Source organism: Amblyomma mixtum, chromosome 1, assembly GCF_055824585.1.
Source record: "Amblyomma mixtum isolate Tamu chromosome 1, ASM5582458v1, whole genome shotgun sequence".
Classification (NCBI taxonomy): domain Eukaryota; kingdom Metazoa; phylum Arthropoda; class Arachnida; order Ixodida; family Ixodidae; genus Amblyomma; species Amblyomma mixtum.
The window spans coordinates 142592041-142617000 of NC_143012.1; the positions used below are offsets into that span (position 1 = coordinate 142592041).

Sequence of the window (24960 nt, forward strand, 5' to 3'; positions counted from 1 at the left end):
ACATTTTTGTTATCCTGAACAGGAGGGCGATGCAGCGATAATCAAGTGACACAGGTTATCCTGCACTCAGAGAAGGGCTGGCTGCCACGGCGTCAATGCCCCGCCATAGCACTGCTCACTGTCATGAACACTATAACCTGGTTGCATTTGGTACAGACTCTATAGGCAGGCAGTAAGAAAGGTACTTGTATGCATGTAGTCACCATATTCTCACACTGGATGGATGGATGGATGGATGGATGGATGGATGGATGGATGGATGGACGGACGGACGGACGGACGGACGGACGGACGGACGGACGGACGGACGGACGGGTGGGTGGGTGGGTGGGTGGGTGGGTGGGTGGGTGGGTGGATGGATGGATGGATGGATGGATGGATGGATGGACGGACGGACGGACGGACGGACGGACGGACGGACGGACGGACGGACGGACGGGCGGGCGGGCGGGCGGGCGGGCGGGCGGGCGGGCGAACGGGCGGGCGGGCGGGCGGGCGGGCGGGCGGGCGGGCGGGCGGGCGGATGGATGGATGGATGGATGGATGGATGGATGGATGGACGGACGGACGGACGGACGGACGGACGGACGGACGGACGGACGGACGGACGGACGGACGGACGGACGGACGGACGGACGGACGGACGGACGGACGGACGGACGGACGGACGGACGGACGGACGGACGGACGGACGGACGGACGGACGGACGGACGGACGGACGGACGGACGGACGGACGGACGGACGGACGGACGGACGGACGGACGGACGGACGGACGGACGGACGGACGGACGGACGGACGGACGGACGGACGGACGGACGGACGGACGGACGGACGGACGGACGGACGGACGGACGGACGGACGGACGGACGGACGGACGGACGGACGGACGGACGGACGGACGGACGGACGGACGGACGGACGGACGGACGGACGGACGGACGGACGGACGGATGGATGGATGGATGGATGGATAGGAGCGCCCCCTTTGAAACGGGGTGGTGGCAATTGCCACCATGCTCAGCTTTACTTTCTTAACTATTTTTTTGTTTACTGTGTTGGCAATTCTAATTAAGATTCGCCATCATCTTTAACTACGGTTTCCTACAATTCTAACCTTATGCCACATCTCTGCTGTTCATCCACCAATCCTCCAATCGCTTTTTGCTAACTTCCACTGCAGATTTATTTACATGAGCATTGTTATCTTTAAACCCTAGGGCCTCAGGAAGAGTGACTGTGCCTGCATCGACATCCGAATGGATACCATCACATTTGATTATGAGGTGTTCAATTGTTTCCACAGATCTACCACACACTGCACATGTGTCATCTTCTTCATTAAATTTCTTTTTGTAGCTGCGCGTTCTAAGACACCCTGACCTAGCTTCAAAAAGTAGGGCACTGCCTCTTCAGTTATCACAGAAAAATTCTTTCCTGATCTGCCTTTTCCAGTATCGATATAGTTCTAAACTATGTTTGTTTTCCATTGAATTCATCCAATTTTTAACTTCCACCTTTTTAACCTGTCGTTTAATGCTCTTTCTATCTCCGTCCTGATGACCGGCATACTTACTGGTTAGTTTTCTAGTTCTTTTCCGCCGCTGTGAGTCAACGCTCTTTGTGTATAAATATTTAAATACCTTAGCTGCCCACCTGTTATCGTCCAATTTCCTCAGGCGTTCTTCATATAGTACTTCACTCTTAGCTTCCCGTGCTTCGAACGATGCCCAGCCCATATCCCCTTGTACGGCCTTGTTTGTGGTTTTGCCGTGGGCACCTAGTGCTAATCGTCCAACAGCTCTCTGATTTACGTCTAATCTCGACTGAACTTCTGCCCTTAAGCACAGAACCGCATTGCCGAAATTAAGTCCCGGCACCATTATTCCTTTCCAAATACCTCTTAGTACTTCATATTTGTTGTACCCCCATAATGCTCTATGTTTCATTATCCCGGCGTCTCTTCGTCGTTTTGCCCTAAGAGCCTGTTCATGCTTTTCCGTGTATATCTGCGCTTCGCTTAGCCATATCCCGAGGTATTTGTATTCGGCCACTTTGGGTATTTCGTGGCCTTGTATTGTAGGCACCTGATCAGTTGTATCGTTAAAAATCATCACACCTGATTTAGTTGCGCTAAAACTGAATCCTAGAGCGTCTCCTTCGTCTCCACAGCAATTAACCAAAGTTTGTAAATCTTCTTGGCTATCTGCTAACAGCACAATATCGTCCGCATACATTAAACCAGGGAGTCGCTGCTCAACTACATTTCCGCCTAATCTGTACGACAGATTATAACCCAGATTACTTTCTTCTAGCCTTCATTCCATATTTATCACGTAGAGCATGAACAGCAGCGGTGATAGAGGACAACCTTGCATTAATCCTTTGTGCACCCCCACAGTTGTGGTCCTTTTTTGCCCTGCCCATGTAGTTTCAACTTCATTATCTCGGTAGATTTCCTGCAGAAAATCAATTACCTCATCACCAATACCTAAATCTTTCAATATGCTCCACAAGAGTTCCCTGTTCACGTTATCGTATGCACCGCTTATGTCCAGAAAGGCTAAAAACAGAGGTCTATTTTCCGCCTTAGCTGTTTCTATGCACTGGGTAAGCACGAAAAGGCTATCATCTAACCGCCTACCCTTTCTGAACCCCTTCTGAACCCACACTCTGCCGGCGCCACCTGGTGGCCGAACCTTTTCTCCCAGAGCGTGGCCGAGCGTCTTCTGCATTTATTGTCTGTGCATTCTCATGGTGCAATATAATTTGTTAAGCTGTTATGCTGTATGCCTTGTAACGGAGCGCGGACCTCGTCAAGCCAAGTATGGCTTTTTGTCTCCGTGTCCTCAGTACTCATAATACTGAAATAAACTTAAATTCAATTCAATTCATGAGCTGGGCGGTTCGGTGAGCCTTGCCCTAGAAAATGGCTGTGCTCCTCGCTTCCTGCTGCGTTTGTCGGTGACATTTGGCGGGAGTGCTGGGACACATCCCATGTATGCTGACGCCCGACTACAGCCGTGACGCTTCTTCCCGACGCGCGGGCGCCACACCCGTGCACAAAGGGAGCCGTCGCCTGCGAGGCCTGCAACCCCCGTTTGAACCACTCACAAGGCCTGTGAGAGCTATGACGTCCACCAATGGCGGCCAGACAAGTAAGTACTCGGGAAGTGCCACGCCGTTCGTCCTTCTCGCACCTCGGCCGCCACCATCCTTCCACGGCGACTGGTTCGAGGATGTAGAAGATTGGTTGGCCAGTTTTGACTATGTGGCCGCATTCAATCAGTGGAACGCGAGCGGAAGCTGATGAATGAGTATTTCGCTCTGTACTACTCGGCGAAAACTTGTTTTGAGAACCACGAGGCGTCCTTCTCCAACTTGGCAGCTTTTCGCCGTGAGTTGCTCGCCACATTAAGCTCGAGCGAACGGAAGGTAAATGCTCAAATTGCCCTTAGCTCGAGGTGATAGCAGTCCAACGAGAGCATGGCAATGTTTCTAGAGGACATGACACACCTCTTCAATCGGGGCGACCTTGCCATGCCAGAAGCTACAAAGGTGCGGCACCTTATGCGCGGGATGAAGGAGCAGCTGTTTGCTGGCCTCATGCGCGACCCTCCAAGAACCGTCGGTGCCTTCGCCAAGAGAGCCACGAGCATGGAACGTTCATTGCAGGAGCGGAGTGCCCAGTACGGCCGTCAGGCAAATGTAGAGGCCGCTCACTCGTACACGCTCTAGCAGCGCCCCGGGGATGAGGCGCTGCTAAAGCGTGTACGGAGCATTGTCCGCGAAGAAGTGCGACACCTCCGCTCGGATATTCCGTCGGCAAGCATACCTTCTATAGGGGACGTTATCCGTGACGAAATACACCGAGCGATGCAACCATCACCAGCACCACTTTCGGAGCCGCACGTCATGTCTTAGAGCTATGCCCCGCGCCGACCGGCCCCCGTGCCGCAAGCGTTTCGCCCCGTTGCCGGGCCACGACCACCCCACCGTTACCTGCGCCCCGTCTAGCAGCAGCACGACCTGCGCCCTCCTGTCGGCGTGTGATTGTTTTTTCTTTTGCGTTTGTAATCAATTAGCTTTAAGCGATAACATATTCAGTAATATTCTAAATCGAACAACAAAACAAAATAAATAAATTAATTAAAAATCCCCTCTGTCCCTTGGTTTCCGTGGCTGTTGGCTTATCTCATATTTTTAACGAGCCCTTCATCCCCTTTTTCTTGTTTGCTTAATTGCTTAGCGAGGGCCTCGGTTCTGGCAGCCTTGACGCCATAGAAAGCGTAAGAGGGTTCTCACAGAGCTTCCACCCTCGACGTTCGATGACGTTATACGTCACATCAGCGGTACCTCAAGACGTGCTACGTCCGCCGCTTAAGAACGTGAGTGGCGCTGATGAACACTCTCAAGGTTATGTTATTTGTAATCATAAAATACCCCCGAAAGCCGAAGATTTGACAGCCGTCGCCGTAGCTCAGCGGTAGAGCACCGGACGCGTAATTCGGAGGTCGTGGGTTCGTATCCTACCGGCGGCATGTGGTTATTTTTTCTTCTGCTTTTGTCATCAATTAGCTTTAAGCGATAACAGATTCAGTAATATTCTAAATCGGTGAACAGAACAAAATAAATAAATTAAAAATCCCCTCTGTCCCTTGGTTTCTGTGGCTGTTCGCTTCTCTCATATTTATAACGAGCCCCTCATCCCCTTCCCTTGTTTGCTTTTATATATATATATTCATCTGCTGTTCTAATCAATTATCTTTAAGCGATAACATATTTCCGTGAGATTATCCATTGACCAACACCACAAAAAATAAACACATAAAACAAATTCACGGCGTTCCTCGGTTTCTGCGGCTGTTGGCTTCTCTCATATGCATAACGAGTCCCCCATTCCCCTTCCCTTGTCTGCTTAACTGCTTAACGAGGGCCTCGGTTCTGGCAGCCTTGATGCCATATGAAGCATAAGAGGGTTGTCACAGAGCTTCCACCCTCGCTATTCGATGACTTTCCACGTCACACCAGCTGTAACTCAGGACGTACTACGTCCGCCGCTTATGAACGTGGGTGGCGCTGATGCACACTCTCAAGGCTAGGTCATTTGTAAACATAAATACCCCCGAAAGCAGAAGATCTGAGAGCCGTCGCCGTAGCTGAGTTGGTAGAGCACCGGACGCGTTATTCGGAAGTCGTGGGTTCGGTTCCCACCGGTGGCATGTGGTTGTTTTTTCTTTTGCTGTTCTAATCAATTATATTTAAGCGGTAACATATTCCGTCATGTTCTCCATTGACCACCACCACAAAATGAATAAACATATGAAAAAAAATTACCTGTATTCCTCGGTTTCTGTGGCTGTTGGCTTCTCTAAAATGTATAACGAGTCCCTCATTCCCCTTCCCTTGTCTGCTTATACCAAACCAGACACATACTCTCAAATATGATACAGGAATTTTCTTGCAATAACAACTCGTTCTGGTATTCTTATTTTCCGATCTCCGTACGCGAATGCAACGCTTTGCAACCATGTATTACCGCGCAGCAAACATTGGAAAAATTTATTGCGCTCGCTTAAAAGGCAGTTCTTTCTTATACGCATTGTTGACCCTGTTTCGTCATGTGCATTTGTTTTGTTTCTTGTTTTCCTTTGTTTTCAACCCACTCCTGTAATGACCCCCATGGGTTTGGCAGTAAGCCAAATAATATATATATATATATATATATATATATATATATATATATATATATATATATATATATATATATATATATATATATATAATTTTAAATATTTGCTGAAAGGTGTTTGTCTTTGTGCATTGTTTTTTTATACCAAGCTCTTCTTTTTGGTTTCACAGCGTTTAACGCCATTTTTTGTTATATTCTAGGTGGTAGATGTTGCCACTGGTCTGAAACTTGGACCATATGAAACAGGAGAGATCTGCTACCGGAATATATCTGCGGTCAAGACTTACTACAAGAGGCCCAAAGAAACTGCTGAGCTCTACGACAAGGAAGGGTGGTGTAAGTCAGGTACGCAGTGGTTGGCATGTTGCTTTCAATTCTTTTGTGAACTGAATGCACTAGTGGCTGCAAAAACAGGGAATCTAATTGTCGATGCTCCTACAGGTGCACTACTCACAGTTTTTATTCTTACGCTTAGAGAAAGGGTAAAATGCGCTTTGGTTACGCAAACAAAACAATAAAAACAAAAATGCGTTGTCCTAGCGTCCAGAATACATGCATGAACAAAAGAATCACCCAAGAGAAGAAAAATAGACAACTTTGGCAAGAAAGTAGAAAGGTTTGGCGAAGTGCAAGTTCAAGCTCTTACCAATGCTATGTACTAATAATGAAATAGTGTGCACACAAAAACAATAAAAATATGATATATGTCATAGCCGATCAAGCTTAAATTTGAGATCGTGATAACACGTGTCCGGGTGTTTATTTACTCCTCTGCCGCCCAAGTTGCGAAAAAAGAAACTTTCACGAGGCATGAAATGTCCCGTCAGGTAAATTGATTTATATTAAGCATGAAATGCTTTTAGCCCCCGTTGTCGGCAGTATGGTGACGTCACGCCGAGACCGAGAGCCATCATCCGGGCACTGAAATCCACTCATCCGGGTATTGAAATCCACTCATACGGGCATTGAAATCCACTCATACGGGCATTGAAATCCACTCATACGGGCATTGAAATCCACTCATACGGGCATTGAAATCCACTCATACGGGCATCGAATTCCAGTCATCCGGGCACTGAATTCCAGTCATCCGGGCACTGAATTCCAGTCATCCTGGCTCTGAAACGAGAACATCCGGGCACCGTACGAGACTTAACGAGATTTAACGAGACTCTGTAAGCCCTCCTACGCGACCAGCATGCAAGCGCCGGTTGGTCTCCAAAGGAGTCACAAGAAATAACTGCTGCCAATGCCTTCTCAATGTTTATCAAGGTATCAGTCGCTGTGCGTTTGATAATGCACGGAATTATAATTTCCGATTTCTAATAACGCGTGGAAAAAGCACATAAATGCCACGATACACTTCGTTGTCACACGTGATCTCTTAGGGGCTTCGCGCATAGAAGCAAAGCCGCGCAGGCGCACAGGGGCTCGGGGGAGAATCGCTGCGTTCAAAGGGCAAGGCATCGCGCCGAACGGGTGGTGGCGTTCCTCCCTTCCATTACGGTGCGGTTCGGGTGTCCACCGAGATGGCAGAGAATTACTGCGCCATTTCCTTGCCTCAAAAAACCTTGCGTTCAAATGGCAGGGCATCGCGCTGAACGGGTGGTGGCGTTCCTCCCTTCCTGTACGGTGCGGTTCGGGTGTCCACCGAAATGACATTAGGCCCGTAAACATTTCATGCTTACTCTACTCTCGGTTACGGGAGAGGGAGAGAATTTTTTTCCAACGCGCCATTGTGAAAGCATATAGCTACAGTCTTCTATCAGATCAGTCTGCTTGATATGTATTGGTTTCGCTTGTGTTTCCCGTTAGAAACGTTAGCAAAATTATCCAAGCAGAACTGAACTCCCCCTGTCAGAAAGGGTAGTTCGGTTTTAACCCTTTTAGACACGCATTGCGTTCTACTGTCGAGAAAAATCTGGTTTGGTGTGAGTTTAGGACCCCCCCCCCATTTCATGAAAGCAGTAATATAGGCTCAAAAGCTTTAGGAATTCACGCATTCCGCGTATATTCACGCTCGCGGAATTGCATCCTTATTTTTCTGTCAAATGAATATATGCCTAATTATTTATTATGAATCACGCAAATCTGTTTCCGCAAAGAGAAACCAGGTACTGTGTTATTTAAAGAACTTTTTACCGCAAGAGAGACGAAACGACAGCACCGAGCTGCACTTCCTTTTTTTTTGCGTGGCCTACCTTTTTATTTCTGGCTTCAGGAAAATCGATTATTTTTTCTAGACAAAAAATGGCCGTGACATTCGGTACTGCAGCATTTTCAAATACTACCGGTATCATCCATATCCTAAAAACTGAACTATTAAAAAATTCTGGAAAAGTCATGTGCACAAACGCAGATTACTTACTGGACAGTTATTTTAGAGCAGCGAGCATGCAGTGCACTGAGGAAAGGTTTTCTTCGTGAAGTAACGAGTTTCTCCAGACTCACAACGTACTTTAAGCGGCAGTTTTGCGAAAAAAAAATGGACATGAACAGGATGGCTGTCCTATACCTGTGCCCATAAGGACGCTGTGCCTATTTGCCATACACAGAGAGTGCTGCAGCGGCTCGTGGATGGTCACATGCGAAGCAATATTTCATCTGAGCAATTGCTTGCAAGTTGAGGACTTTTTAACCAGTCAGAAGGACGAACAGCTCTTAGAGGTGTTCTTGAATGTCTCGTCGTCTCCTAGTGATTATGTGCGCTCGGCGTCTGCAGATACGATTTAGATCAGACGCTAAAACGACGCTGCTTTGAAGCGTCACCAGACAGCTTTATCGTGGCATGAAGATTTTTCATTCAGAGCATCTCATTAAAAAAGCGACGCAGTAAGACAGGTGAGATTCCTATATAAGTAAAACAGCGCTAGACACGGGACGAAGGAAGAACAACACAGCACAAGGCGCTATTAGCAACTAGATTTTTATTCCACCAGAAGGGAAATATATATCCAGAAAGTAAGAATACAAAACATAAAGATAAACAGACACTCAGATACATGAAGTGCAGTCATTGCAAGTGCATGCACAAGTCACAAAGATAGTGAATTTCTTTGTCAAGTAGCTTAATGGATGGCTTGCTGACGAAGTTCTGTCCTCTCTGTTGAATGGTTAGTGCCTCGAAGACTTCCCTTGCTCTTTTCGATCTATATTTCTTAATAACGCTCGTGCGGTCCAAGAAAGGTGTGCAGTTTTTTGACTGGCAGTTTTTGCAGTGTATGGCCAGATTGCTGCCAGTTCCTGTAGAATGTAATCTGGCGTGCTCGCTTAGTCTGGTGTTAAGACAGCGGCCTGTTTGCCCGACGTACGTTTTACCACACGAGAGCGGCACGTCATAGACCACACCGCACTGACAGTCAGTGTAGCGTCCTTGATGGTTGATGCCACACGTGGCGTGCGATGGTTCGTCATTGTTGACGCGCTGGCACTAGGCACTGAGTTTGTTGGGTGCAGACAGAAAAGACCACTCAAATGCCAACGCGTCCCGCACACTTTTTGACCCGATGGGACAGTTTGTGAATGTAAGGTATGACGTCTTAAACGTTGGATTATCAAGTCGCATGGTCTTGCTATCCTAGATTCCTAGATCTTCCTAGATTCCTATCAGCACAATACAGGTGATCTGATGCGGCAGCCCGAACGATATATTTTCTTGTTTGTCGCAAAACGCCTTTTAATTGCGCTGTAAAAGATAAAGTAAGTCTCTTAAGTTTTACAGTGGCTATGCGAGACGAACATGGTTTAAAGAAGGAATTTTTCTCCCAGCGGTTTTCAAGTGACTCCCATATTTAAGAATTTAAGTGCACCAGCCTTTAAAAGCTTGTGCTAGGCTCCACTTTCTAGGTGGTATTTAATTTAAAACGCTCCCAAAACTGCAGAGCGTTTTGGGAGCGTTTTCAAACTGCTCCCAAAACTGCAGACAACTGTTTGTATTGCCGCTGCTCTTAAAGGAAAAAGTATTCAAAATTATTCAAATCAAAGTGGACTAATTCTCTTTTTCTTTGGGTAAGTAGAAAGTGAGAGATTGTTTACAACATTCCCATAGAATGCGAAAGCACGGCGTAAGATGGCACGCGCGGCCACAGGAGGAATTTATGCGATTTTGCTCGGGTAAGAACCACTGGATCAGTGCTTTCGCACTAAAAGGCTTGAAACATAACTGCAAATGATGAATGCGTATAGCACGATGCTTTATTCAAGGATAAAACTTGCTGGGTTATTCTGAAGCAGAGCAAGCCACCGCATGTACGCATCATAGCATGTAAAGAACGCTGCATGGAGGCGCTGAGATGGAGGACACAAAGGTGAGCTGCATGACGGTCCGCGGCTGAACTCACTGCCGCTTTGCTGGATTGGCTGGGGGATGGTGGACACATCAGTGCAGCGACGCATGGAAGAATTAGACACGAAAGCCCGCACGAATAACTCTCGTTGTTTGCGCTGATCGTGTTTTCTTTGTGTACATTTCTGAGTGGCTAGCCAAAATATACGCACAGGAAGTTATTCTAAATCACTGCCCTCCCGCCCCTCCTCCTCCACCCCTCTGTGTTCACCCGACTCTCTCCTTGCAGGTGATGCCGGTTACTACGACGAAGACGGGCGGTTCTACATCGTCGACCGGCTCAAGCAGATGATAAAATGCATGGCCAACCAGGTGGTCCCGGCTGAACTGGAAGAGCTGCTGCTTCGCCAACACGGGGGTGACATCGCCGAGGTGTGCGTGGTGGGCCTCCCGCACAACGAGTTGGGCGAGGCGCCCGCTGCGGCCGTCGTGCTCACGGAAGAAGGCAGCCAGCGCGACCGCCACCAGCTCGCCAAGAGCATCAGGGGAACTGTGGAACGTGAGTGCTCCATGCGCCAGTCCGACCCCCACCACGTATGACACGACAGTCAGCCGGGAAGCGGCGCGTACAAGGGCGAGGCTACTTGCTTCTTGTGCTTGTCCTATACACAAAGCAGTCTTTTGTAGGGTGGACTCGTTTATACGCACAAATCGCAGCCACTGACCCTTTATACTTTTAAATAATGATAGGCTCATAGGAACACCACCTTGCACGATATGTGATTATCCCACTCATTGTCGAACGCGCCTTTTTCGTGTCGAATGTTTTATGGTGAAAGTAACCGTAGGGTCACAATAACAAAAAGCTGACGTCTGTGGCCTAGGAGAGTGAAGCCGCTCCCCACCAGCCACCTTCCGATCGAACTCCCTTAGACAAGACGGCCCACTGACCCACTGCCACCTCTATTCATCTCAATGCATTTCGACACGCTGTTTTTTTTAGCATGAGACCAGAAATATTTTATTGCTTGAAGCACTCCACCTTACGACGGTTTCGTTAGATGCTCTGCAGTGTCCAGTGCAGCATAGTGCAGTAGCCAGCTTGCAATGGGCTTTTTCCCTATAAATGCAAATAGGCAACCCGTACTACCAAGGAAGAAGCATCCAGCATGAGGGCACAACAACCGAAGCGCATAGTTTTAGTAAAGTTTCGCCTAAACAACCAAAGGCGAATAGGTTCTTTTCCTCTTCTTTCTTCCTTTGCACCAGGGGTGCCCCGTCGGAGACGGCTTGTTATAATGACTTGAAGGCTGAAGGACTATTGGAGACGATACTTGCAAACAACAGAGAACTTGCAGGGGATATAAATTGAAGCTTTATATACAATAGTTTACATATATATACAAGTTGAGCAGTGAGCACAACAACAACATGGAACTGGCTAACATTTAGGGGAGGCCCCTACTCAGCATAGCCGAAGATGCGTGACATCTATCTTCGTAGCCCAGAACCCCCTTTCCGGACTCCGGGACCCAGTTTTAAGGACACATGGGCCCGACCCACATTCATCAGCATCCAATGGTGTCAAACCCTTAACACGATTGGTTATTAGGCGTGTGACCCGCCCTCCAACTTCCTTAAGGCACATAGCCCTCTCTCAAATATACATATTGTAAAAAGGGCATCATTTTCACCTAAAACATGGTACATTCCGAGAATGCACGCACATACGGATTGGCCCCCTGGGTTACGTGCCCCGCCCCACACTTCCACCGTATTAAACAAACTCTCTCCCCTATGGAAAGAAAAGCAAAATACTTACAAACAACATAGCAAAACACTCCCACTATATCAGACCAACTCCCTCCCCTAAGCAAGACGAAGCAAAACACACAAAACAACATAGCAAGACACTTCCACGGGTACGTCTGTCTCCCCAGTACCCGTGACCTTGACGCTTCCCGGCACTAGGGCAATTATCGGCCCCAACCCAGCTGCGACTGTCGCAAACAACACCCGGGAGCGCAGATCCACTTTCCGATAAGAGTCGGATCACAATGGACTGCCGAAGCCACCAGCCGTCCTCCGGGGCCCGGGCGGCGACATAAGTCAAGTGGCCGCCACTGTCCCCAATTAAGCAGGTGGCGGTGCTCGTTCTGTCCGGTGGTGTCTTCTGCGCGCTCCCGTTTCTTGAGACCGAATTGTCGAGCCTCGGGGCTATACCGGACGCCAGCCAGCTGCACCGCCGCCCACAGCTCCCATTCATCCGGACGCGCCTGGCCCCGCTTCGTTCAGCAGTGTTCTCTTTTCAAAAGAAAAGCGGTCGAACCTCCGAACGAAGCGCTCGAATCTTAATTGGGCCGCAAGGGGTGTTTGTCAAGCCGCGGTGAGCTATCGGCGTAAGATGAAACGGCGGCGTTGACATTTTTATGGCTCTTGGCTCTTTGTGCACTGGCACAAAGCGGCCCCGGCGAGAAACACGCGTCCTTCTCTGAAAGGGGACAATGGGAGGCTTGGGTGAGCCGGCCGCTCCCTCTCTGGCTGCTGCCCGCTTTGCACCCTCCTCGCAGCCCCCCCGCCGGGGGCTCTCCGGGATCTGCCGCGGCGACACAGGGGACAGAAAGATGGGCGCTCCTAATGAGACCGCGCGCATCCACGGACCTCCTTGGGGCCCGCTGAACGGCGAAGCTCACCTCCCTTAGCCGCAAAGAAAGGAGGGGGGAGGGGGGAATAAACACACATGGCGTATGCTAGCCCTCTACAGTTTTGTTTTGCGCTGCGTTTTTGGCGCCGAAATTCGAATTCAACTTCTCTAACGTGCTCCTGCTGAATGACAGGTTCATTGCCACATTCCGCATCTACATGCCAGTAGCGCATCTTGGAGAGTCTTTGTTCTCAGACAAGAAATTTGAAGCGATTTTTATGGATCAGTTGTTGGTTTCGACTGGACGGTGAGGGCTTCGCACACCTATTTGGCGTTTTATATCGCATGAACTACGTTTTGCAGCGCAGAACATGTCCTTAGGATACATCAAGAAAACCTGGAATGACCGCCCATCATTTTGAACATTCATTAATTTCGAGTTTCCGTGGCAGTAGGGCCGTACATCGTGAGCGCAATAAACACTTCTGTGGGCACAAGGCTAGATCGAGTTTTTTGCGCGTACCTTTGATTTTTCTTCAACAGTGCATGAAAGCCCTTCGTTGTTTGTTTTAACTGACTTTATCGCCTTGAATAAAGTAACCTGAGAACCATTTCTTGCGACTATTTTTTTAGATTGTTGCGCTATAACATTCATTAAATGCGTTGCGTTGAGTTAATTCGTAGTTGCTTACAGACAAAATGACAAAAACCGATGAAAAAGCGCAAGCACTCAGTAAGAAAAAAAAATGGCTGAGGCTTAACTTGGTTAACCCTGGTCAGATGCGAAGCATATTGATGGCTAGGCTTGGTAATACATGGCTTTCCTTGGTTGAATACTTGGTCATTTTAATACAACCACTAGAAGCCTTCGTCTTGGGGGAAGACAACGGCATGGCTACAGCGGTACGCCGACTAACCCCGAGACGCGCGTTGGGTGGGCGCCTGGATTTCCACGGAAGCCGCGTCCACCTGCCCGGTGGAGCGAGCGTTTCACCTACACCGAGTGTGAACGCGCGTTCTAAATGCGCGGGAATGCCGCTCGAGGACATTCCGGTGTCTGTGCGATGGCATCGTTCTCCCTCTCCCAGCGCGTGACGGCGATCTGTCGTGACGTCATGTGTCACGTAGTATGTCACGTGGTGTGACGTCACTGTACCACGTGGTCTGCACGGCGTGCAACCACAGCGACGGCGCGAGGTGGACCCTCATCTTCCTCTGTCGTGACGTCATTTTACCACGTGGTGTGCACGGCGTGTAACCACGGCGAAGGGCTGTAGTGTACAGTCGTGAAAAACATGAGAGGGAACAAACTTCACGCAGAAATCTGCAAATTTCTTGGTTATTTCTCTACTAAATTGCACAACGACATTGGGATATTGTAGGCGCATACGAAAACTAGTTAAAGAGAGAGAAAAACTGCGCTTGTCACAAATAATAACGGAGTAATCAATAAATGAATGCTCCAACTGTGTTCCCCACTCATATTTTTCACGACTGTACCTCCGTCTTCCTCTGTCGTGACGTCATGTGTCACGTGGTATGTCACGTGGTGTGACGCCACAGTACCACGTGGTGTGCACGGCGCGTAACCACGGCGCGTAACCACGGCGAAGGGCTGTAGTGTACCTCCGTCTTCCTCTGTCGTGACGTCATGTGTCACGTGGTATGTCACGTGGTGTGACGTCACTGTACCACGTGGTGTGCACGGCGAGTAACCACGGCGAAGGGCTGTGTGTACCTCTAGTAATATTGCCACGTATCATCAATTGTAGTGTTTGTTCGTTCACGCTCAAGGCTGCAGGAAAGGGCTGTTATCAATTTTGTTCGTGACGCGAGAAGCGACCAGTCTAATCTCGATTGATCGCAGCCATGAAAGGCTGCATCTAGGTTTTTCCAGATTACTGTAGATGATCTTGTCCTGCTATCTGGAAGTTTCTTTGCCGGCTTTAAATTGAGCGATGAAGCGAGCGGCGGGCATTCGTAGTTCGACGATTGACGAGCACGCTTGTTGCTTACGCCGCCACCGAGCGAGTCAGTTCTTTTGCGGGCGCAAGTCAGCCCAAATAAAGAGCTTCGTTTGCAAGTATTTCTGGTGTCTTCCTGACCGCTGGACTGCCGTCACTACAACGTGACATCTGGTGGAGGTGCTGGGTAGCCTTCCATGTACCGGACATCCCCTACAAGCCGTGACCCCAGCCCTCTGAGTCATCAACCGCAGGACCTGAGTCCAGTCCACCGCGCTAGCCGACGCCTACAAGGGGACGCACCAGAGTTCGGGAATCTGCCGGACGCTACCCGGAAGGGGAAGCCAGCCGCAACGTCTACCATGAGCTTGCCCCAGACGACGACTCCAATCATTCTTCACCAGCCCCGGGTGCCACCAACCTTCGACGCTTCGCCTGGCACCGACCCCGAAGAATGGCTGGAGCAGTTCGACCGTGTGGCTATCTTCAACAACTGGGACGATGCCACGAAACTTAGGTACGTCTTCTTCGCCTTGGAAGGACCAGCAAAAGTCTGGTTTGAGAATGAGGAAGCTAACCTAAAAAACTGGGAAACCTTCAAGGAGCAACTTCTAAAGACCTTCACGAAAGTCGTGCGAAAGGAGAGAGCCCAGCAGCTGGTATAGTTTCGCATACAACACCCAAACGAGACCGTTGCTGTGTACACTGAGGAAATGAAGCGTCTCTTCCGGCGTGCCGACGCGAGCATGAAGGAAGAAGAGAAGGTGAAGTTGCTTATGCGGGGTGTTATTGCTTATGCGGGGTTGCTATTTGCCGGCCTTGTTCGCAACCCACCGAAAACCGTCGCGGAATTCGTAGAAGAGGCATCCACAATGGAGAAAACTCTTGACCCCCGAGCCCGCCAGTGTGACCGCCAGCAGCGTTTTTTGTCAGCAAGCTGCATGGATACCGCTAACAACGATAACCTGCGGGAGGTTATACGTGAAGTTCTGCGAGAGGAGCTAAGACGATTGCTGCCAACGGGAACGCAGCCGCAACCTTCATCGCTCACTGACGTCATCCGGGACGAGGTTCAACAGGCCTTGGGTGTGACGCCGACACCCATGCAGCCTATGCAGCCCCCAGCCATGACGTACGCCGCAGCTGTGCGCCGTCCTGCACCTCGACGACGGGACCCAAGCCCCTATCACCCTCAGCCAGCTGCGTTGGACCGCCGCCCACTCGCCCCAACCCGCCCGTTCTACGAGCGACGCGCGCAGCCAAGGAAATGCGAGGAGTGGAGAACTCCCGACCAGCGCCGCCCACTATGCTTCCACTGTGGCGAAGCCGGTCACGTCCTCCGGCACTGCCCATACAGAAGACTGGGCATCCGTGGGTTCTCTTACGACGCTCCACGACCCCGACCCGGCCAGTGACCAGCCGAAATCGAGGAGTTTTTGCGTCGGGAAGAATACTCATCGCCGAGCCGCCTATCACGTTCCCCGTCGCCATCGTCCCCGCGCTTTTTATCTCCTAGCCGAGGTCACGCCATGCGTGGACGCTCCCCCAGCCCCCGAAGGTTAAACTAAATCAAGCAGCCTCGGCAGGTGAGGTTGCTTCTAAGCGCAATGATAAAGATCCTCCATCGACGAGTACTCAAGACCATGCCTCAACTACGACGACAACACCGACGACGACAACACCGACGACGACAACACCGACGACGACAACACCGACGACGACAACACCGACGACGACAGCTCCGACGACGACAGCTCCGACGACGACGACACCGACGACGACGACGACGACGCGGCGAAGCTTTTACCGTTGCCCAGTGAAGTAATGTCGCAGTACGCCCACCGCAGCCTCACTACTCGACGAAGCCGAGATCGTACACCGAAGACAACGTGAATGCGAAAACGCGAACAAGTGACCTTGAAGTTATGATCGACGATCACGCGGTTACTGCCTTGGTGGACACCGGAGCTGACTACTCCGTCATGAGTGGGCCACTCGCTGTCCGACTCAGGAAGGTAACAACAACCTGGGATGGCCCGCTGATCCGCACCGCAGGTGGCAACCTGATTACGCCGTCAGGACGCTGCACCGCGAGAGTTTCTTTAAATGGGATTACCTATGCGACAGCCTTCCTGATCCTACAGCAATGCTCGAGAGAAGTGATTTTGTGAATGGACTTCCTGAACGAACATCGGGCGATCATCGACCTTCGATCTAAGTCGATCAAGCTTTCCACGGAAAAAGCCATAGATGTTGCGACGGGCGCGACTCATCACGTTGCCTTAAACGTCCTCGATGAAGCATTGAGTGTGCCGCCCCGATCAAGTGTTCTCGTCGGCATAGGTACTGGAGACATCGAAAATGCCGAAGGCGTTATCGAGGGGAACACCCAGTTACTCCTGGATCGAGGATTTGGCGTCGCGAGGGGAGTCGCCGAAATCTGAAATGGCCAAGCCCAGGTGTTGCTAACCAACTTCACGGAAGAATACCGGCATCTAAACAAAGGTACGACGATCGCTTTCCTCGACGAGCTGGCAGACATCAGAGACGTATTTGCCCTACCCGACCAACCCGCAGAACCATCTGACCAAGGCCATCAACCCACGTTCGACATCAACCCGGCATTACCCCGGAGCAGACAAGACAAAATACGCAGTCTTCTTCAACGGTACACCGATTGCTTCTCATCAGCATCGAATGTGCGACGAACCCGGCTTGCCAAGTACCGCATTGTCACAGACGAACACGCACGACCACTGCGACAGAGCCCCTACCGCGTATCGCCGCTAGAACGCCAAGCTATCCGCAAGCAAGTTGAGGAAATGCTACGTGACGACGTCATCCAGCCATCAAGGAGCCCCTGGGCAGCACCAGTTGTCCTAGTGAAAAAGAAAGACGGCACCCTTCGCTTCTGCGTCGATTACCGCCGCCTGAACAGCATTACGAAGAAGGATGTCTACCCCTCCCCCGCATCGACGACACACTGGATCGGCTATGCAACGCTAAGTACTTCTCATCGATGGACCTGAAGAGCGGCTACTGGCAAATCGAAGTCGACGAAAGAGATCGCGAGAACACTGCGTTCATCACGCCAGACGGACTCTTCGAGTTCAAGGTGATGCCATTCGGCCTCTGCTCTGCCCCAGCGACGTTCCAGCGAATAATGGATACGGTGCTCGCAGGCTTGAAGTGGCAGATTTGCCTAGGTTACTTAGATGACGTTGTTGTCTTCTCCTCAAGCTTTGAAGACCACCTCAGAAGGCTTCGGATAGTGCTGGAAATGATCAAGTCTTCAGGCCTGACACTGAAACCAGAGAAGTGCCACTTCGCCTACGAGGAGCTGCTGTTCCTTGGTCACGTCGTAAGCAAGGATGGAGTTCGCCCAGGACCCCAGAAGACGGCTGCGATCGCAGAGTTTCCACAGCCTAATGACAAGAAGGCTATACGCAGATTCCTTGGATTGTGCGCTTATTACCGACGATTCGTCAAGAACTTTTCGCGCATCGCTGAACCTTTGACTCAACTTACCAAGGCTGACGTGCCTTTTAAATGGGAAACGCCACAAGAGGAAGCTTTCAACGAGCTGAAGCGCCGCTTACAGTCCCCTCCTGTGCTCGGGCACTTTGATGAAAACGCCGAAACCGAAGTTCATACCGATGCAAGCGGGGTGGGCTTAGGAGCGGTCCTCGTTCAGAAAAATGGCAGACAGGAGAAAGTTATCGCGTACGCTAGCCGTTCACTGTCGAGAGCCGAAGCCAACTATTCGACGACAGAGAAAGAATGTCTCGCCATTATTTGGGCCACGTCCAAATTTCGCCCCTACCTATACGGACGACCATTCAAGGTTGTGAGCGATCACCATGCTCTGTGCTGGGTGGCCAATTTGAAAGATCCCTCCGGCCGCCTTGCTCGTTGGAGCCTGCGTCTTCAAGAATTCGACATAACTGTAGTCTACAAATCTGGCCGCAAGCATTCCGATGCAGACTGCTTGTCACGAGCTCCTGTCGACGCAGCACCCGAAGAGGAAGACGACGACGCTTTCTTAGGACCGGTAAGCGCCAGCAGTTTCGCGCAGCAGCAGCACTCGGATCCTGACTTGCAAAGCCTAGTTGATTATCTGAAAGGCAAGACCGCATCGCCTCCCCGAGGGTTCAAGCGGCAACTATCGTCCTTCGTCCTTCACAATAATGTCCTCCTGAAGAAGAACTTCGCGCCGAACAGGACAGTGCATCTTCTTGTCGTGCCCAAAAATCTCAGGCAAGAAATTATGCAGGCATGTCATGATGAGCCGACTACAGGACATCTCGGGATTGCTCGCACGTTGCACCGCATCCAGGAGAAGTACTATTGGCCACGGCTAGCTACCGACGTTTCCCATTACGTGAAAACGTGCCGTGAGTGTCAGCGACGCAAAACGCCTCCGACTAGACCAGCCGGACTCCTGAACCCCATACCACCGCCAACTAAGCCCTTTCAGCAAATAGGGATGGACCTCCTCGGCCCCTTTCCGACCTCTTCATCAGGACACAAGTGGATCATCCTGGCCACCGACTACATGACCCGCCACGCCGAAGCAAAAGCGTTGCCTAGTGGTACTGCAACAGAAGTCGCAAAATTTTTTGTCGAACAAATTCTCCTGCGACACGGCGCCCCGGAAGTGCTCATCACAGACAGAGGAACGGCGTTTACAGCGGAGCTGACGCAAGCCATTTTAAACTACAGCCAGACAAGCCATCGGAGGACCTATCATCCTGCCTATCATCCACAAACCAACGGACTCACAGAGCGCCTGAACAAGACCATCGCAGACATGCTCTCCATGTACATCGACGCCGAACACAAGACGTGGGACTCCATTCTGCCCTACGTGATCTTCGCTTATAATACTGCCGTCCAGGAGACAACCAGGTTTACCCCATTCCAGCTGGTATACGGCAGGGAGCCCACGACAACACTCGACGCAATGCTGCCGCACGTTTCCGACGAAGACAACCTCGACGTCGCCGCCTACCTTCATCGCGCCGAGGAAGCCCGAAGACTTGCGCGGCTTCGCATGCAAGACCAGCAGCACACCGAGGCCCGACGCTACAATCTGCGCCGACGAGACACGCATTACAAGCCAAGTGATCGGGTTTGGATATGGACGCCAGTTCGCCGCCGTGGATTGAGCGAAAAGTTGCTGCGACGCTACTTTGGCCCGTACAGGGTTCTCTGTCGCATCGGTGACCTCGACTATGAAGTCATCCCCGAAGCCACGACAGCATCTCAGCGACGCCGCCCACGCCCGGAAGTCGTACATGTCGTACGCCTGAAGCCATATTATGAACGCTAAAGGACTCGAAGTTTCGTTTTCCGTGTTTATTTTCATTTTAAAGCATCCAGACGATGCTTCTTTGGAAGGGGGGTAATTCCACGTATCATTGTAGTGTTTGTTCGTTCACGCTCAAGGCTGCAGGAAAGGGCTGTTATCATTTTTGTTCGTGACGCGAGAAGCGACTAGTCTAATCTCGATTGATCGCAGCCATGAAAGGCTGCATCTAGGTTTTTCCAGATTACTGTAGATGATCTTGTCCTGCTATCTGGAAGTTTCTTTGCCGGCTTTAAATTGAGCGATGCCGCGAGCGGCGGGCATTCGTAGTTCGATCATTGACGCGCACGCTTGTTGCTTACGCCGCCACCGAGTGAGTCAGTTCTTTTGCGGGCGCAAGTCAGCCCAAATAAAGAGCTTCGTTTGCAAGTATTTCTGGTGTCTTCCTGACCGCTGGACTGCCGTCACTACAACGTGACAATATGCTTCGCATAAAAGTGAAGTATGAAAGCCGAGAGCTTACAAAAGCACCTTTTCTGCACTGGACACAATTTTTTTCCACCAGATTAAATCCGAATAGGCCATCGAAGCTTACACATTACCGGTGAAGCAAAAGCGTGGACTAGTATGGCGCATCTTTTCGAGGAAGCTCACGGTCTGTTTGCCACTACATGAGGCGCATTGCTCCAAGAAGATGCTGCAGCCAGGTTATCTGACAAAATTACCGTGTTACCTATATATAGCTACCTAGCTGCCGGTGTCACGGAAGTGTTTTATAAGCTAAAAGAAAGCGCCATTTGCTACACAACATCTTGACCTAACGGAAAGATTTTGCGATGCTTCAACTTTGCACATTGAGCGTCGATTGGTTTGTTCTGATTGCCGGACTTGAAAAACACTGATAAAAAGGAGCGCCTGCGCAATCTGTTTCCTCTATTCGTTCTCGAATGCAGACCACTGTGGTTGCAGACCAGTGCACACCACTGTGATGAGAATAAGAAGCCTGCGGGGATAGGGGGGCCGCAGCTGGAAAAGAACAAGGTTAATTAGACATATGGGAGAGGCCTTTTTCCTGGAGTGGGCTTAGTCAGGCTGATGATGTTGATGATGTAGTTGGAACCAGGGTGTCGAACCGGAACCGAACCCGGAACCGAACCCGAATTTTCGGCCGGAACCGAACCGAACCCATATTTTTTTCGCCATCTTTGAACTGAACCCGAACCGGAACGATTCAAAGGAACCGTTCCGAACCGGTTCGGGACCCGGTTCACCCCCACTTTTTTGCATCCCGGCATACCTCATGTTTACGGACAAAAGGAGATTTTCTAGAGCATAGATTTACCCATTCGTAGCTCTCTGCGCTGGGAAGTGCGAAAATGGTACCCAGTATAAGTGACAGCAAATTTACAGGAAGTCTGGTGCCTGGGAACCTAATTGACGCTTCTGTAGTGTACTACCGCCAATTCTAAAGACTTGTACGTCAGGTTTATGTGAAATCTTGAGTTATTACTCCTACCCTTTTACATATTTGCGTAAATCTTTAACCAGATTGTTAGGACTGCTCTAACTCAATAAAGTATTATAGCACCATATTTTTGCTTGCGTGCTTTCTTCTTTCAAACGATGCACTAGACATTGGGGTACATGGAGCACCCCGTTGTATTCACCAAACACATAATAAATAATGTATATTTGAATTTCTTCTTGACCCTGTTTCGGTTTCACCAACATAACTATGACTATGACGTGTAGTGGAAATTAGGTCGCGTGAGGTGCAATAAAACGTCAATATAACTGCTGATACGTCGTTAGTTTTAATTATAGGTCTTGGAGCCGCCGGCTGATTAAAGTGCTATAGTGACTCTAAACAACGTATCAGCGTTTGTATTAGTTTTCTCGTGCCTCTCACGACCTAATGTTGAACTCACGTCATAGCCATCATTCAGTTGATAAAACCATCATTCAGTTGATGGGAGAAAAAATTATTTGATAAATTATTTATTGGCAGTAGGCGAATACCGCACGGTGAACCATGTATTCTAATAACTATGGCGTCATTTGAAATGACAAAACACGCAACAAAACTGCGTGTCTATAGTCATTTCAGCACTGATTGAGAATACCTTCCTTTTCTTTGCGTCATTTCCAACAAATAGATGAAATATTAGCGCGAGGACCCAACAACGTAGGGATGGTGGTATTTGAGGGAAGGAAATGGCGCAGTAACCGTCTCCCTTCTTGATGGACACCTGACCCATGTCTTAAGGAAGGGAGGAAGTTGGGAATGAAAGAAGAAATAGAAACAGGCGCAGTAGGGGAGGGCTCAGGAATAATTTCTACCATTAACATGCACTGACATCTCACAACACACGGTACCTTTTGCGCTTCGCCTCCATCAAAACGTCGCCCCAGGGCCCTTGTTCGAACCCGGGTACACCGAATAAGTAACCGAGTGCTCTAACCACTGAGCCACCGCAGTGGGTAGTGCAACATTTACTTTTGTAGGCGCTCATTGTCTCAGACAGCAGGTTTTAAATAAAACCCCTCACGATGGGTCTGTATGGCAATAAAGGAAAAAAAATGGCTGAGTGGCTGTGGAGCTCGGCTGTCGATTCCGAAAATACAAAAACCAATGTGTTCTGTCGCACGTTGCAATCCCCAGCTGGTGTCCGTCAGTCTGGAGCCCGCCACTACACCGTCTATCCTATAGCCCGAATGTCTACTCGACACGATAAACCCGAGATATTACTACTAGTTTTAACAAAAGAAGAATGTATAAATTGGTGCACCTTCTTTTTTTTTAGAATCCGCATATTCTTTTTGTGCGCGACGGAAATATGCAACGAAAGGCAGGTTCTTGGCAACGGCGGAGAGGTACTAATAAGAATAAAATTAAATACCGATTACACAAAAGGGCATTGCGGAAATGCGTGCGCTCGCTGGCATGCGATAGTGATTACTCCCAGAAAGATGCTACTGCGATGAAATGTAACTGCGATGAAGTGATTTCGTTATGCCGATTTGTTGAAACCGTTCTGCTTCTAAGAAAAAATTGCTGCCAGTCGCCAGCGCGCGGCTCCATCCGCTGTTCTCGCGTTGCTCGATCTTGAATTCTCTGTCTGGCGAATTATCTACTTCTCGCTGTCATAATTCCGGTTCTTAGTGTGTGACACGACAGGCTTATGATTGTTGGCTTTTTTTTTCGTAGAACGCTTGGGCGACTGAATACGTTGAGCCTTCACAACAATCTGCCTCGGCCATATCGGGTACAGGTGGGTGATGGGGTGGGAAGATGGGTGAAAGTTTTTGAAGGTGCATTTTTACCAGTGAATGGCCTGATAAGCGTCCACCGTAGTGTGCATTAAGGATGGGTGCTGCACTCACCCAACCCCCCCCCTCTCACACACACACACACACACACACACACACACACACACACACACACACACACACACACACGCACACGCACACGCACACGCACACGCACACGCACACACACGCACGCACGCACACACACACACGCACGCACATTTTTTATTTTTGGGCTATACTGCTCACGCAGTAAAAAGAACAACTGAGAGAGTGTGCATATACTCTAACCTCTCACTTCGAGTGGGATTCGTACCAATGGCGGCGCAACAGAAAACTCTGTTTTTTATGGTTTTTGCATGGAATATTTGGAACCTCTCTGACCCTCTTCATGCCTTACTTGACCGCGTCTAGTTCAGCGCTCTCGGCATAAGGCCTCCTGCCAGCATAACTCCCTTTCTCCGCCCGCAAATGAAATTTCCAGACGGTGCACACATCAAGAAAGGGGAACTAGTCAGGAGGTTGAACTTGCGCAGCATATTCCTCCTGGGTTAAAGTGCACTGTTATCTGTACAGTGACCTCGTTGAACGCGGCAGTACTGCGTGTTCATCCATCATGCGGGTTTTCCACACGCTAAACAGTCCTATGAACACGAAGAGTTCGCACGGAATTCTGAAGTTTTACATCGCAGCCATAAATGTTATAATGAAATGTATGATGTCAATGGGTTTTCTAAGAGACTGCTTAAGTATGTCCCAGAACAACACAGAATCGCGACAAAAAATATCATTTGTTTCTCGTTGCTCGCACAGGTAGAAATGCACTGACCATGGTAGAAACGTCCCTTTGGCGCGAAGGTACCGTCTGTTTCAAACGTTTACAGCCCACCGCGCCATTGAAATAAACGGTGCGGTGGGCTGTAAACTTTTGCAACAGACGGTGTGTCCTAACATGTAAGACCCATGCCTGCAGCGTGAAAAAGGTTTTTGTGGTCGATTGAATCTACAGTCGAGTGCACTTATAACGAACATGACGGTCACGCCCGTTCAGTTCGTTATATCTGATGTTCGTAGCAAGTGGATTCTTCTTACAACAGCCAAAAATACTAAGGCCGCTAAAAGTGGCGTTTATTTCTTAGAAAACTGCGTTATGTGTTCCTATTTGTGCAAAGCAGAGCCATCGCGGCTTTTTCCAGGCTATCTAGGGCGGTCATTTAATCCTCGTCGAGACCTTGCTGCCAACTATCAAATTTAGGGACGGAGTATAACTAATCATGGATGAAGTGTGCATGGCAACTAGTGGCAGATCGGCCACATAATTGAGATTCCTGGCAGTAGGGAGAGATCGCACTTGGTGTTCAACGTCTCCGTTAGAGCAGGAGCCTCTGCGATTTTGTGGTCCGCAGGAACGTGGTTATCCGAGGAAACATCTGGTCAGCTATGGATCGACGAAGCGTTGCCACAAATCTGCATGCGCCTGGTCACACGTGTTTTCGAGCTTCTTCTATCGTTCCTGGGCTGATGCGGTGACGAAGTAGCGCACTGCTTGTAGCGCAGAATGCATTCGTTGCACTGTCCGCTGTATGGCAATGCCTGCACATTGTAGCGGCGCAAAAGATGGAGTCGACTGGGCAGGCTATGCATTCCACGTGACCGGCATGGCCAGCAAGGATTTCAGAATTCTTAAATCGTTGCTGTTAGTTGATCCGCGTCCATGGCCAGCAGCTTCGCTTTCGACGATGCCCCCTTCTCACGG

At 49.8% G+C, this 24960-nt stretch overlaps 1 protein-coding gene across 2 annotated transcripts in view; it reads left to right on the forward strand.

Annotated features, from left to right (window-relative positions):
- Positions 1 to 24960, forward strand: part of LOC149367801 (putative 4-coumarate--CoA ligase 1) — a 108638-nt gene that overhangs the window by 60190 nt on the left and 23488 nt on the right. For both annotated transcript variants that reach the window (XM_089557504.1, XM_089557498.1), the window contains 2 exons: positions 5895 to 6039; positions 10269 to 10538. In XM_089557504.1, the coding sequence (XP_089413630.1) occupies positions 5895 to 6039; positions 10269 to 10538 (415 nt within the window). The remainder of the gene's footprint in view (positions 1 to 5894; positions 6040 to 10268; positions 10539 to 24960) is intronic.